Raw genomic sequence first — 13,516 nt, 5'->3', positions numbered from 1 at the left:
TATGGATGTGTTTGCTTAATAAAAAAAATTACAAACTTCAAATTTTAGTGGTCAAGATGTGCAGTTTTACAACAGTGTGGTGATGAGACCCATCTGAATGAACGACTATCAAAAACTGTGTTTAGCAACAGACCAAGGCAGGATTTTGTATTTTTTCTAATACAGGAACTCTGTTCAGTCATTTAGTGTTGACATCTGTAGGACCAGCCTCTGCCACAGAGGTAGTGAAGCATCAGGCTATGCCTGCTGAAGGATTCCTGGATGTAGGGAAACACCCCTTGCCTCTCCACTGGAACTTAAAGTTCCATCGTATAGAGACTTAAAGAGTCATGAAGTGACATGGACACATGATGGTTTTGAGGCACTGCCGGGCTTCTCACTCACCAAGGGTTATTCCTTCTAATTGGAAGAATATTTGAGATGAGAGAAGTGAGCCATTTGGAGCCGTGAAACCCCCCAGATGGACTTTACAAATCACAAGGCTGAAGAGAGAACTTGGAAGGGCAAGCTCTTAGTTTCTGTGCCTCAGTTTCCTTATTAGAAATGGCTTCACTGTGGCCTGCTTTGTAAAGTGGTAACGAGTTCGGGAAGTAATCTTAAAGCAGTAGTGCATGTAAACATTACTCAAGCCATCAAGCAAGTGGTGTGAATGATAGCGTGAGAAGACTAAAACACTCTTCCTGCCAGTGCTCCTGCCCTCTGAGCCACTGTGTTCCTCATTTTTCTTATCCACTTCCTTCTCAGGACTGTAGATATGTACACCTTCCTAGCTTCACGACTTTCAGCCATATCACTTAACTACCTGGGATTAGTATATAAAACTGTTTATAAAACACATACACATAAAAATGATATATAAATGCATGTGCACAAAACTTCTTAGATATATGTGGATATTATAATGCAGCAGAAGCCAGAGTAAAGGATCGCATGAGCTGGGAGAGGTAACATTTCAGGGTCGATGAGAACAGGTTTGAGGTCAGGCAGAACAGTTGTATACAGTTTTGTATAGTTCTACACAGTGTGCAGAAAATCCCGTGGTGGCCATGAGCAGTCTGCAGAGACTGAGGTCCCTCATATATTTAAACCTCCTGCATAGTAATGCTGTGAATTAGTGTAAAAAGAGCAGCCCCAATCCTTTCTCATGTGTGTGGTTGTCTGATTAATGAAACCCATTTTTTCCTCCAGTGTAGTCTTTTATCAGTTGCCTGTAAATAGTTGAAATAGTTACAGCTGGATCAGAACTTTCAGAACTCTCCTGCAAACATGTACATGTCCTGGTTCTCCATCAACAGGCTGGGGCTCATAATCTCATGAGTCGTTGTGCTTCTCTGGCATTTTCCTCCATTGTGAAGGAGCGGGGTATTCATGAGCCCCGAGTGATGGACAGCTAGAGCATGGAAGACATGAGATCCATGCCAGCTCCCAAAGCTGCACCAGCAGCTCCAACCAATCATAACAGGGAAGAAGTGAACTTGTTCCACAACCTATCTGTCCAGCCACTGGGACAGAGAGCATTTTACCATATGATATGGTGATAGGGACAAGAGGTTTCAAAAATACCACAATTGAGGCTCAGCTGAGAAACTGTTGCCCTCAACTGTGACTTTTCTCTCTTTTTAGGCATTCCTCCGATGAGTGGAACAGGAACACTCCAAATCTACTTACTTGATATCAATGACAACGCCCCTCAGGTGTTACCTCAAGAGGCTGAGACTTGTGAAACTCCAGAACCCAATTCAATTAACATCACAGCACTTGATTATGACATCGATCCAAATGCTGGGCCGTTTGCTTTTGATCTTCCTTTATCTCCAGTGACTATTAAAAGAAACTGGACCATAACCCGGCTTAATGGTAAGAACAGGTTAATTATGTGAACGGATGTATAGCTGAGTAGTTTGGAGCCCTGGAATGGGAAATTAGTTTTACATACTTCATAATCTTCTCATTAAATATATTTTAAATGCTATTTAAGGGTTTAACTTAGGTATTAAAAGCCCCTGAAACCCTAAACAACTTTTCACAATACAGCATAATTGTGATTTTTTTATGGGCTACAGTTAGATAGGGAAATACATTCTGGAAAGTAATGGATTTTTTTTTTTTCATTAAATCTTATTAGGTGTTGACTGTCAAACTTGTTTTCTTTTCCTCCCTTTTCTGTGTAGGTGATTTTGCTCAACTCAATTTAAAGATAAAGTTTTTGGAAGCTGGTATCTATGAAGTTCCAATCATCATCACAGATTCAGGGAATCCTCCCAAGTCCAATATTTCCATCCTGCGTGTGAAGGTTTGCCAGTGTGACTCCAATGGAGACTGCACAGATGTGGACAGGATTGTGGGTGCAGGGCTTGGCACTGGTGCCATCATCGCTATTCTGCTTTGTATCATCATCCTGCTGAGTGAGTACTTTGTCCCGCAGCCTGTGATTCTTTCTACTTCTAGGAAGCTCGGCTAGGGACCGCCTCAAAATAACTGAGCAAGACTATTGGACCCCTGAGCACCATGCTGTCAATCACATGCGGGCAGCCAGGCTCCCCTTAGCCTAAAAACAACAATGAGCATCAGCTAGAGTGCTGATGTGTTTTCAGCAAGCTCCTAGGATTGTGTTCCCATGCCTTCTCTACCACTTTCTGGTGCTGACTGCTGGAGGCCACAGGAAGCCCTTTCCACAGGGAAATGTTAAACAGTCCTCCATTCAAGCACTTTTCTTGGCTTGAGTATGAATTTATAGCACATAGCTGATGATTTTGGAAAATAGGTGTATTGCTTTCCTTCACTTCCCTGCCTGTAAAGTGCAGTCAGCAGCCTGCTCCAGTCCTGCGAGGATCAAGGTACTTGTTTCTGAAGAGCTGCACAAAATTGTGAGATTGTACTTCATATACAGTGCATTGGATAGTAGAAATGATTACACAGCTCAATAAATTGTCTGTCTTTAGCATAAGTATGGATTAAGGAATTTCTCCTCTTGTAAGATATTTTGCAATCTTTGGTTCAGTGGAATGCAAGAAATTAACCACCGGAAAGTACTTTAGGAACCACTTCTAAGCATTCAGGTTAAAAGAATAAATTGCCTGGGCCCAGTGTTTTATTGTGGAATAGCAGCAGGACTCAGTTTATTGTGTGATCACGCTATGCACCAATCACTTTCTTGAAAATGTTGGCCATTTCTTTTATGTTTTCTCCATTTACAAGTGTTCGGATAATTTAGAATTCTGTCCCTTTATTCTAAGCAATTACTATAGAAACCTGAGCATTTTTTACTTCCTGTGTGGAGACTGCTTTGGCTGTAATTTGAAACCTGCATGCCGTACTAATAATCCACTTGCTAGATTTAGCCCTGAACAATGGCAAATGAGATCATGTATCTGGCTTTAAAAGGAGGATATTTACTTTTATGGCCAATAATAAAAATGTGCTCAAATAGGAGTCATTAAATCTTTTTGTTTCAGGATGTAAACTGATATCCTCAGATTTTAGACAGAATTTATTCCTAGATGTGTGTTCAGGGATGCATTTCACTTTCAGCCAAAATGTGCCATGTATGCCAACCTTATCGAGACAGACTTAGGGATGATAGATTCAGCCATGACAAAGTGACACTAGCATTTTGAAGGAAAATGAATTGGCACTGATTTTAACATCAGCTTGGGAGAATTTATGGTTTCAGACCTGGCATTGAGTGTGAAGGATGAAAGCCTAATATTATTTCAGTGCTCACACTAATCCCCATGCCTTCATAGCTGCAGCGAGGTAGCGGGGGGGGGGGAAAAATGCAGAATAGCATGACAGAGAAACGCCAGCCTCTGTGAGTCAAAAACAACCCAGAATCCAATTACATATCCAGCTTTCATTTCCTGCCCTAGCCATCTAAACAAACACTTGTTCCCCAGGAGAAATGCTTTCTCAGGGAATTTGGGAGTATAATGGTGACTGGCCAATGTCACAGTTAACTCACTGCTATCTTGTGTCTTTGGGGGTTTATGAAGCATTCTATTAGAATATTGATCCTCTAACAAGCCAAGATGAAGATAGAAACCATATAGTCCCTTCAGTAGATCATACTTCACAGGACAAAGAGGTTTACCCAGCATATTCATGAGACACTGGAGACTAGAGTCCAGGTCTTCACTCTGTGCTTGCAAAGGACTGCTCTTAGTGGCCAGGGTATGGCTCACAATCAGTACCAGTGTGAACCATGTATCATGACCCTTAACAATGTGGCAGACTGAGGTTATATACGCCTGGCCTTCAGAATGACAGCAGTGTGCATTTTGACTTTCCTCCTGTCCAGTCCTTGTCCTCATGTTTGTGGTGTGGATGAAACGCCGGGATAAAGAACGCCAGGCCAAACAGCTTTTAATTGACCCCGAAGATGATGTAAGAGATAATATTCTGAAATATGATGAAGAAGGTGGAGGAGAAGAAGACCAGGTGAGCAATGTTTTAAATCTTCAGAATTTACGTATTAAGAAAATCATTGTCATTTAGTTGGTGTATTCTAACTACAAAGTCACACATTTCTTGGCTGTTTACCAAATATCAGTATTTTACGTCAATATCATTGATTTAGGAAGCATACAACTTGAATCCAGTTCCACTTAAATTTGTATTTTTTTACCCCATTGGATAGTTAAAATATAAGTAAATATAATTTCTATATTAGGCTCTAGATACACAGGGTTGGTATAAAAAGCACTGTTTGCTTATTTTGTAAATACTTCCTAGGCACATTCAATATTCCAGGGATGACTTAAATCCCTGGTGACATAAAAGGGGCAGAGCCAGCAAATATTTGCCTCTGAGAGTCTTTATTATTGAGAAAAACTTGCATTTAGAGACCACGTCTACTTCGTTTATTTATCTGCAGTGTCTGTCTTGGTGCTTGGCTTAAAGTGGTTGTTCAATAGATGACAAGATTCTCTTCTTGCTATTAAATAGTGTTTGCTTCTGTGTGCCATCTGCATACAGAGCTGTATATAGCACACCAAGAGTGAGAACAGGTATATAACACATCCAAGGATACATGGAAAATATGGGTCCTGCTTTGCTCAGAATCAGCCTTCTAGACATTGTAGGGGCAATTTAGTTCTGTACTGCATGCTAGGCATTAGGCCACATACCCTTAAATATCTCTCAAATCTGTAACCTGCAGTTCTCCTGAGAACATCTCCACCTTGGATGACAGTTGGATTCTAGGTAGTTGTGTAAGAGTTAGGTCACAGAAGCAGGATTTGAGTCCAGGTCTCTCTGGTGTCACAGCCTATATCAGACATCCATACATATATTTCATCTTGAAATGATCGGGAATATAACGAAGTATTTCCCAAAAAAATCACACCAGGTATTTCATCAGTACATTTGATAGTATAGTTATGCCATTTCTACTTTCTGAAACATGTCAGAAATAGTAATCCAAAAAGAACCTGGCTTTCGTGGGATTCATATCATAAATAAATTGTTTTTGCCTGAGTGTGTTTTGTGGTGGGCTAATCTGTATAAGAGTAGCTTTGCTTTCTAGGACCTGGAGTTGAACCTGTCACTTCCCAGCCCCTCTTAAGAACTGGTGCATGCCTTTTGTGTAGCAGAGTACATCCATATGTGGTCTCCATCTTTGACTTTCCTTTTGCACATTTGCACAGTTGTGTCAATTACACTGAGCTGGTAACTGCGGGTTCTGTTTGTGATTTACAAACTCTGAACTCTCATTTAGAAGAGAGGCGTGTTTAAAATGTCTTGAAAACTTGACTCAAGTGTGCAAAGCTGTTTTGAATACTGACTAATTAAGGAGGCTCTGTAAATATACCCCAGGGTTTCTCACTTACATAAATGTATTTAGGTTTTAAAAATTCACATGTGACTTAATTCTTAATTAATCTACCTTTTCACTTACTGATCACATCCTCTCATAAGCCTGCTTTCATTGTTAGGCTTTTCATGTCAAAGATTCTCTCTCTCTCTCTCTCTCTCTCTCTCTCTCTCTCTCTCTCTCTCTCTCTCTCTCTCTCTCTCTCGTGTGTGTGTGTGTGTGTGTGTGTGTGTGTGTGTGTGTGATGCATGTAAGTATGCAGGTGTGTGTACCCTTATGCATACAAGAAAGAGGCCAGAAAGGAAGGTATCGAGTTGAGTACCTAACTCTACAGTTCACTGCCATCCTGCTTTGAGACACAGTCTCACATTGAAGGAGAAGTGCAGTTTCAGATAGGTTGCCCAGGCAGGAAGCTTCCAGGATTTACCTGTCTCTGGCCCCCAATGTTGAAGTTATATGCCTGGCTTTTTTATGATGAGTGCCAGAGATTTGAACTCAGGTACCATACATGCATAGCAAGTGCTCATACCAACTGAGCCATCTCTCCAGCCCGTTTATCCCTTTGGAAGTGTAAACCTAAAACCACCTCAGCAAAGCTTCAGTCGAAAAAGAATAGTAGTAACCAAAAGTAGTTTCATAAAATCAGAGGTTCCAGGGCCGTCAGGATCCAGTATTAACATTGTACCAGGCTTGCTAACTTTGCCTTGCAAGAGCTTCCTAACAGGCATCTTGTCCCTTTAATACCTCCATCCTCGCTGTGGCAGTTAAGTCTGACCTTCTCCCTTGCTCCCAGTTCAACAATGCCGCGCACACCTTGTTTGATGAACCCCCTGTGTATTCTGAGCAGAGGCCTAGGGAAGGAGTTGGTGGGAGGAGCAAGCCCCCTCCGCTTGCAGATCCTCTCATGGCCACTCCTGTCTCCCTCAAAGGTCAGGTGATTTATCCTTTTGATGGATGTTTCTGTATAGCATCCTCTTACTTGGGGAGTGGGGAGATAAAAGCAGCTATGGGTGGGCTTTCGTAAAAAAGGCTTACCTGTTCCTGCTGTCATGGAACTAGGCTTCACTTTGTTCTCAGCGTATGGTTTCTGAAGCTGTGACCTGTTCACTTCTCTGACTTATTCTTGACATTAGAACGTGAATACTAGTCTCAAAAATTTGAGTAGCCTGCCAGGAAGAGGAGGTTCCCTACGGATTTAAGAGTGCACCCACCCCCCATAACAACGCTTCCAACATTCTAGAAACCCCCTTTCTCACTCTACTAAGCCAGGTGACTGGCACAAAAAAAAAGCAGATTTTTTACTTCTGTCATAATAGATTAATATAGATATATAGATTAACAATACTTATTGTGGTGATATAGTGTGTACCCTAATAAAATTTGACTGAAGATCAGAGAGACAAAGGAACAAGCCACAGCCAGCTCTTACCTCTAGGACTCCTCATTCTGAAAAAGCCTCAGTTCCTGTCTCCTCACCCCTTATATAACGTAGGGATATATCATGTACCCTAATAAAATTTGACTGAGGATCAGAGGACAGAACAAGCCACTAGATTAAACATAGAAGCAAGACAGTGGTGGCACACACCTTTAATCCTAGCACTCCAGAGTCAGAGATCCGTCTGGATCTCTGTGAGTTCAAAGCCACCCTGGACCCTACATGAGATTGACTCAGTCTAGGAGAGAAACAGAGCCAGGCAGTGGTGGCACATACCTTTAATCCCAGCAATAGGGAGGAAGTTATGGCTGGGCGGAGAAAGATATATTAGGCATGAGGAGACAGGAACTGAAGCTTTTTCAGGCTGAGGAGTCCTAGAGGTAAGAGGCAGCTGTGGCTTGTTCCTTTGTCTCTCTGATCTTCCGGCAAATTTTATTAGGGTACACAATATATCACAACTTATTTTTACCTTTATATAAACAAACAACATACATTAGATCCTTTCTGTGTGTAGACCTGTTAAGCTCCACCCGTGTAGTATAGAAGTGGTTCATTTTGCCACTGAGGAATAGCGTTCGGTTGTAAGAAACATCTGCATGCTATTTATCTGCTCTACTGCACTTAAATTTAAATGTTTCCAGTTTGTTTTGACACAGGGTCTCACTGTGTATGGCTGGCTGGCCTGGAATTCTCTATGTAGACCAGCCAGCCTAACCTCAAATTCACAGTTCCAAATGCTGCGATTAAAGGTTTGCACTGTCATACCTGGCCTCCAGCTGAGTATGATGAGAAAACCCTCAGGAAACATTCTTCTGCATGTGTTAGGAATGTGTCTGCTGTGAGCATGCGTGTGGCTGTGCAGTTTACACCTCACATCCCAAGGTATGGGTGCTAATTACCCGGCGTCCTCAACCTCCTCATCACTTTGACTTCTCTAGTCTTAAACTTCGGCTCCTTTGCTGCAGTGGGTCCCATTCTATTTGGTTGAGATCTCCCTGCTGGTTTACCGACCACTTGTGTCTTCTTTCATGAAGCTTTACTTCAACTTGCCTTTCTTCTTTCTATAGCCTTGTCTTTTCCTTATTGATCTGATGGAACCATTCTACGTGATAGACACAGCTTTTGTCAGATAAGTTAATTGCAGATTTCATCTCATCCCGTAGCCTGCTCTTAAGAGTCTCCTAATGATGTCTTATGATGAGCAGAATTTTAGTTTTAATGGCAGCCAGCCTGTCATTGCTCCTGTTGTGGTAAGGCTTTTGTATTCTATTTAGAAAACCTTATCTGTCACTATAATGAACCCTACTCTCACAAACACAACTTTGTATGCCTTTATAGAAGCTCTCATTTTACCTGTCATAATCGTGAGAGGTACTTATGATTTTGTCAATCACACTTATGATCTATCTGTGCTTGATTTTCTATTGGGTATAAGATGTGGATCAGGACATTCTGTTTTCATCCTCTGTTAACTTAAATGAATGGTAATCATGGTTCATAGCAGATGATTGTGTGTGTGTGTAGTTCTGTGGTCTGGGGCCCCACTATTTTGCACTGCTTATTCTGTTTGTCTTTGTTCTATTACCATGTTGCTTAAATTACTGTTGTTTTCTAATATCTTGCTATCTGATAAAATAAATACCGCAACTATTTTCTTCCAAAACATTGGTTTACATGTATTTATTAAGGGTAAGGGGGTCATACACATGCCTACATGTCATACGGAGGCCTAGGACACAACATGCAGGAGTCAGCTCTCCACCGTGTGTGACTCTGGGATCAAACTCAGGTTTGGTGGCAATCAACTTTACCCAATGAGCCATCTTGCTGGCCTTCTTTTTTTTTTTTTTTTTTTTTTTTATGGATTCTTTTACTCTTTGTCTCTGTCCCTAAGAAAAACAGAAGTACCTAATGACCTTCCTATTACAGTGTATTTAATGCAAATCCTTCCAATTTCAGTACCAAGGTGCTCTTACTTCAAATATAAAAGCCACGCTCAGTTTGTAAAAGCCTAGCTTTGTGGAAATAAAGCATTTTCTCTTCTCTATAGCTCTCCCATGGTCCTTGTTAGAAATTCTTTTTTTAGAGTGTAGAATGGGCAATAGAGTCAGAGTCATGGTTTTTATTAGTTGCTTGAAAATAGATCTTGACAAAGATGGACCTCGGAAATGGAGCTGGGGCCTTGATACATCTGAGACAAGTATTAGTTGGTTTTGTTGTTTGTTTTTTATAACAAGGAAAGAGGCATTTTAAGAAGCATGTATACTGCTGGAGGTGTGAGTGGGAATTGTGCCTCCGGAAGTGAACACAGCTCGTCTTAGACAGGCAGTCTCAGGCTGCTTTTGCTGTCTGTCTTATCTTAGCAAAATCACCAGATTTTACCTATCCACCTTTAGAGGTCTGAGATGTCCTTTCAACAAGAGGGTGGAAGCGAAGAGACAACAGACTGGTTTCTACTGGGTAGGTATGTCTTAAATTTAGCCTGCAGCTGGATTACCCAGGCTCTAGCTCTTCTTAGCAAAACAAAGCAGCCTTCTTCCTGGCAGTTAGCTGATTAGGAAGAAATCAAAACAAAGTAGCCCTTCACAAGGGCAGGTCTTATCTCCTCAGATTGCCATCTCTATCTGTTGAAGTTCTCTGCCAGGATTGCTGATTTCTTTAACAATTAAGAAAGGCCTAAGAGAAGAAAGGGGGGACGGGGAACTTGGTGCTATTTTCCTTATCGGAGGAAGAGGAGACATTGAAGGGAGCTTGTAGATACTCTGCCCCAGTGTGGATGGTCATGGTCAAGGCCAGAGTGGGCTGTATTTGAAACTGCATTTGCAAGAGGCCTTCCCTGTGTTTTGACAGGCCTGTTATCTCTTTCTGCCTGGGGCTGTTGGCTGGTGGACAGACCCTTTTAGTATACTGTCTGGTCTCTTCCTGGGGTGAGGCTCCCTCTTTATCTGGCTCACTGCTATCGCCAGCCAGGCTTTGCTGGTTATCAAGGCATGTTTAATTACCCTCATTAGTAAATGTCCTTCAGTGCCCTTTTGGCCAGCAAAGCTGGTTGCAGATCCTGTATCACTTTCAATGATCTCTGTCTAGTTCTAGCATCTCTAATAAAATCAGGAAGAATGTACAATACAGGGTATTTCTCACTTCCCTTCCCCTGGGTCCTTCCCTTTTGTACCCCCCCCCCCCAGAGGGCAGATGCTTGTTACTCTTTAAGGCTTAGAGTCTTTTATGACAATTCTTCCATTAAAGCCAACATTTATTGAGTGTGGCTCATGTTTACAGCATCCTTGATGCTCTCTTACCCAAATCACTGTTACCAGGTAGCCTTATTCTTCACCTTAGTAAAAGCTGTCACATGTGTATCAATGTAGTGTTTAAGCCGCTGTTATAATAGGTGCTAGACATGAACCCGGGCGGTTTGTGACTATCTTCTCATTAGTCTCTCATGCAGAATGTAAGGCAGAGTAGACATTCAGCCTTGGAAAGTAGTGAAGTAGGATTAAATGTCTATCTGAAGACAGGGAAGATGAAAGGTTGTACCATATTCCACAAAGCTTATGATCATCCAGGCCACTGACACACTGCCCTACACCATGTTATGGAATTCAGCTGTGGGCTGTCCTGTCCTTGCCTTGGGCTACAGAAAGCCTCAGTGTCCTCTCCTCTCAATTTTGATAGGAAAAAGTTGCCATTCTCACTCAGGGCCACAGTTGCTACAGGCATTTTCAGTCTGTAAGACGAGGTGATAGTGGAGATCACTAATGACTACTGGTCACCAGAACCCACCAGACCCTGAGGGGTAGCCCCAGTGAGCATGGCAGAGTTAGCTAACATGGGTCAGAGCAGGGTGTGGCAAGGGCCCTGGTAAGAACTGAGGAGTCAACATTGTTCTCTCTTAACTACTGGGTTCTTGGCTCTCATTGCCCACTGTATTCCAGGTCTGCCTTATACTCTCACCAGCTGCTCCGTCCCTTCTGTGGCTCACATGATAAGCACCAGAACTTCTTGGGCTTAGCACACATTGAGTCTTCACTTTCCATGATTGAGAACTCTTTGTGAATTCCTCCATCTTAGAGACAGTTTGGGAGCTAGCTAGGTTTTGTTTTGTTTTGTTGGCATCAGTTCGATGGATCTTTTTTGTTTGTTTTAATGTGGTAATTTTTAATTAACTTTGGGGAATTTCTTTTGATGCATTTTTATCATATTAGCTCCCAGTCTTCCTCCAGCTCTACCCCATTTCCTCTCTATTGTTAACCCCACTGTACAAGAATAGGACCACTACCACAATTTAAATCCATATTTGAAGCAAGCTTTAATTAAATAGTGGCCAGGAGGATGGACTCTGGCCAGGTCCATCTCTGGGTTCCTCGAAATGGCTTAGAAAGGCAAACCCACATTTCACCACATTTCCCATCACATCCAGTCGGGGCAAGCATACATCCTGATGAATTTCCTGCCCGTGTACCTCCTGCCCACATGTGATCAAGTGCATCCGGCATAGTTGGGTAAAACAAACTTATCTAGGTGAATAAAAACATGTGACTTGTTATCGCCCATAAACAACAATCTCAGCATCTCAGGAGATATCTGTTCTTGGGCAAGGGGTTGCAGGTTAGAGGCATTTTTGTTTCATGGATCTCTTAGGCATAGTAATTAAAACTTAAAATATAACTTTGGCTCTTACAATGTCCCCTCCCAACTCTATGCCCTCCAGAGTTTTGTTTGTATGTTTTTTAAATAACCCAATGAGTTGGTCAATCTATCAGGGACCATATCCTTGAAGAAAAAAAAAAAAAAAGACAACACTCCCCAAGAACCTTTGAGCGTCAATAGCTCCTCAGTTAAGGGTATTAATCCCTTCCAGTTCCATACTCGCTTGTTGACTGGGTTGATCTTGACCAAAGCTGCTGTGAGTCCATGAGTGCCATGGTACCGTCATGTCCATATGACACTGTTTTAATCCTGTTCTTTCTGACCTCTGTGTGTCTGTGTGTTGTGATATAGACATTCTGTTTGTGGCTAAGCACAGTGAGATTGTTCTTAGAAAACATCTAATGGCTTGAGGGACACATCTGAAAGGTGGATTATTCACCAAGTAAAGCATCAATTTATGCCCTGCACTCATGGCTGTTTTACTGAGTTTGAAGAATTCAAAACCATGGAGGAGGGAAACACATGAAGTTTTTGTTTCTTGATCTTTCCTGAAAATGGAAAAATCTAGAAATATATACCCTTGGCAGGAACAATCACTAGAAACTAGATGCTTTTCTCTAAGCAAGTCGAGCATGTTCTAGTAAGTTTCCCTTTTTCTCCTATGTACTGGAGTAGCTTTATTGGTTTATATCATTAGTCTGTACTTTGTAGATGGTTATTTCTGCAGACCCTGATTACATTATATGTTAATTACTGGGCTTTGGATGAACAAAAACAGATTTCTATGAGAAGGCTCTATTATGTTCTGAATGCATAAGATAGCGTTCTATACTGTCAATTTCAGAAGAAAGAAAGCCCACCAATATATTTCCACAGACTGATTACTGAAAAGAAGTTTGCTTCTGTCACACGATGACTTCTCTGACTAGTGAAGCCTCAATAAAATGTATTTCTTGCTTCCTTAACAGTAACTGAGCGTCAGGCTCTGAGCATGTGAAGAGGATTAGGGAAGCCTGTCTTACTCCTCAAGGACCCAGTGTGCTCACAGTACTGACATTTTTCACATGTGCTCGCCTGACAACATGGATTTGCAGTCACCGAAGGCATCCATATTGGAGGATAATTTTATGGGTTTAAGGTATAGGCCTACAAGTGGTGACTCATCACTTACGCTCCCAAATCCCTAGGAAGATTCCGTGGGCCATATACCTGGGGAGAGTAATAAATGAGTTTAGAGAAATCTGTTGGCCTTTTGCCAAAGCAGGTTAGGTATTTATGCCTGGAAAATCTTTGATGCGTTCTGTATGGTCAGTTTTGACACATGAGAGTTTGCACACATCTGGCCTAGCAGACGTGGCACAGGGATATGCATCCCTGCACACAGGTGAAACAAAGCAGATAGTGCAGCTCATGCAGATGAGGTGAGCATCGTATGCAGAGTGCACCAGGAACATGGAGGCCAGCTTTCCTTATGGGAGAAAGTCTTGATCTTCTCTGCCGACTAGAATTCTCTCTCTCTGAGTATGACCCAATTGTGTTCAGAATCACATGTAATTTCAGGATGTGTACAGGCAGTCGTGATCAGCTTCCTTTAGTAGCTCATGTCTCAAGCACCA

At 41.9% G+C, this 13,516-nt stretch overlaps 1 protein-coding gene across 2 annotated transcripts in view; it reads left to right on the top strand.

The window, feature by feature from the left end:
* Window positions 1-13,516, top strand: part of Cdh2 (cadherin 2) — a 223,359-nt gene that overhangs the window by 186,459 nt on the left and 23,384 nt on the right. For both annotated transcript variants that reach the window (XM_006983037.4, XM_076554771.1), the window contains exons 12-14: window positions 1,624-1,857; window positions 2,172-2,405; window positions 4,298-4,437. In XM_006983037.4, the coding sequence (XP_006983099.1) occupies window positions 1,624-1,857; window positions 2,172-2,405; window positions 4,298-4,437 (608 nt within the window). The remainder of the gene's footprint in view (window positions 1-1,623; window positions 1,858-2,171; window positions 2,406-4,297; window positions 4,438-13,516) is intronic.

Source organism: Peromyscus maniculatus, chromosome 19 (assembly GCF_049852395.1).
Source record: "Peromyscus maniculatus bairdii isolate BWxNUB_F1_BW_parent chromosome 19, HU_Pman_BW_mat_3.1, whole genome shotgun sequence".
Lineage (NCBI taxonomy): Eukaryota > Metazoa > Chordata > Mammalia > Rodentia > Cricetidae > Peromyscus > Peromyscus maniculatus.
The sequence above is the reverse complement of the archived record's forward strand: the minus strand, read 5'-3'. Positions and strand labels throughout refer to the sequence as shown.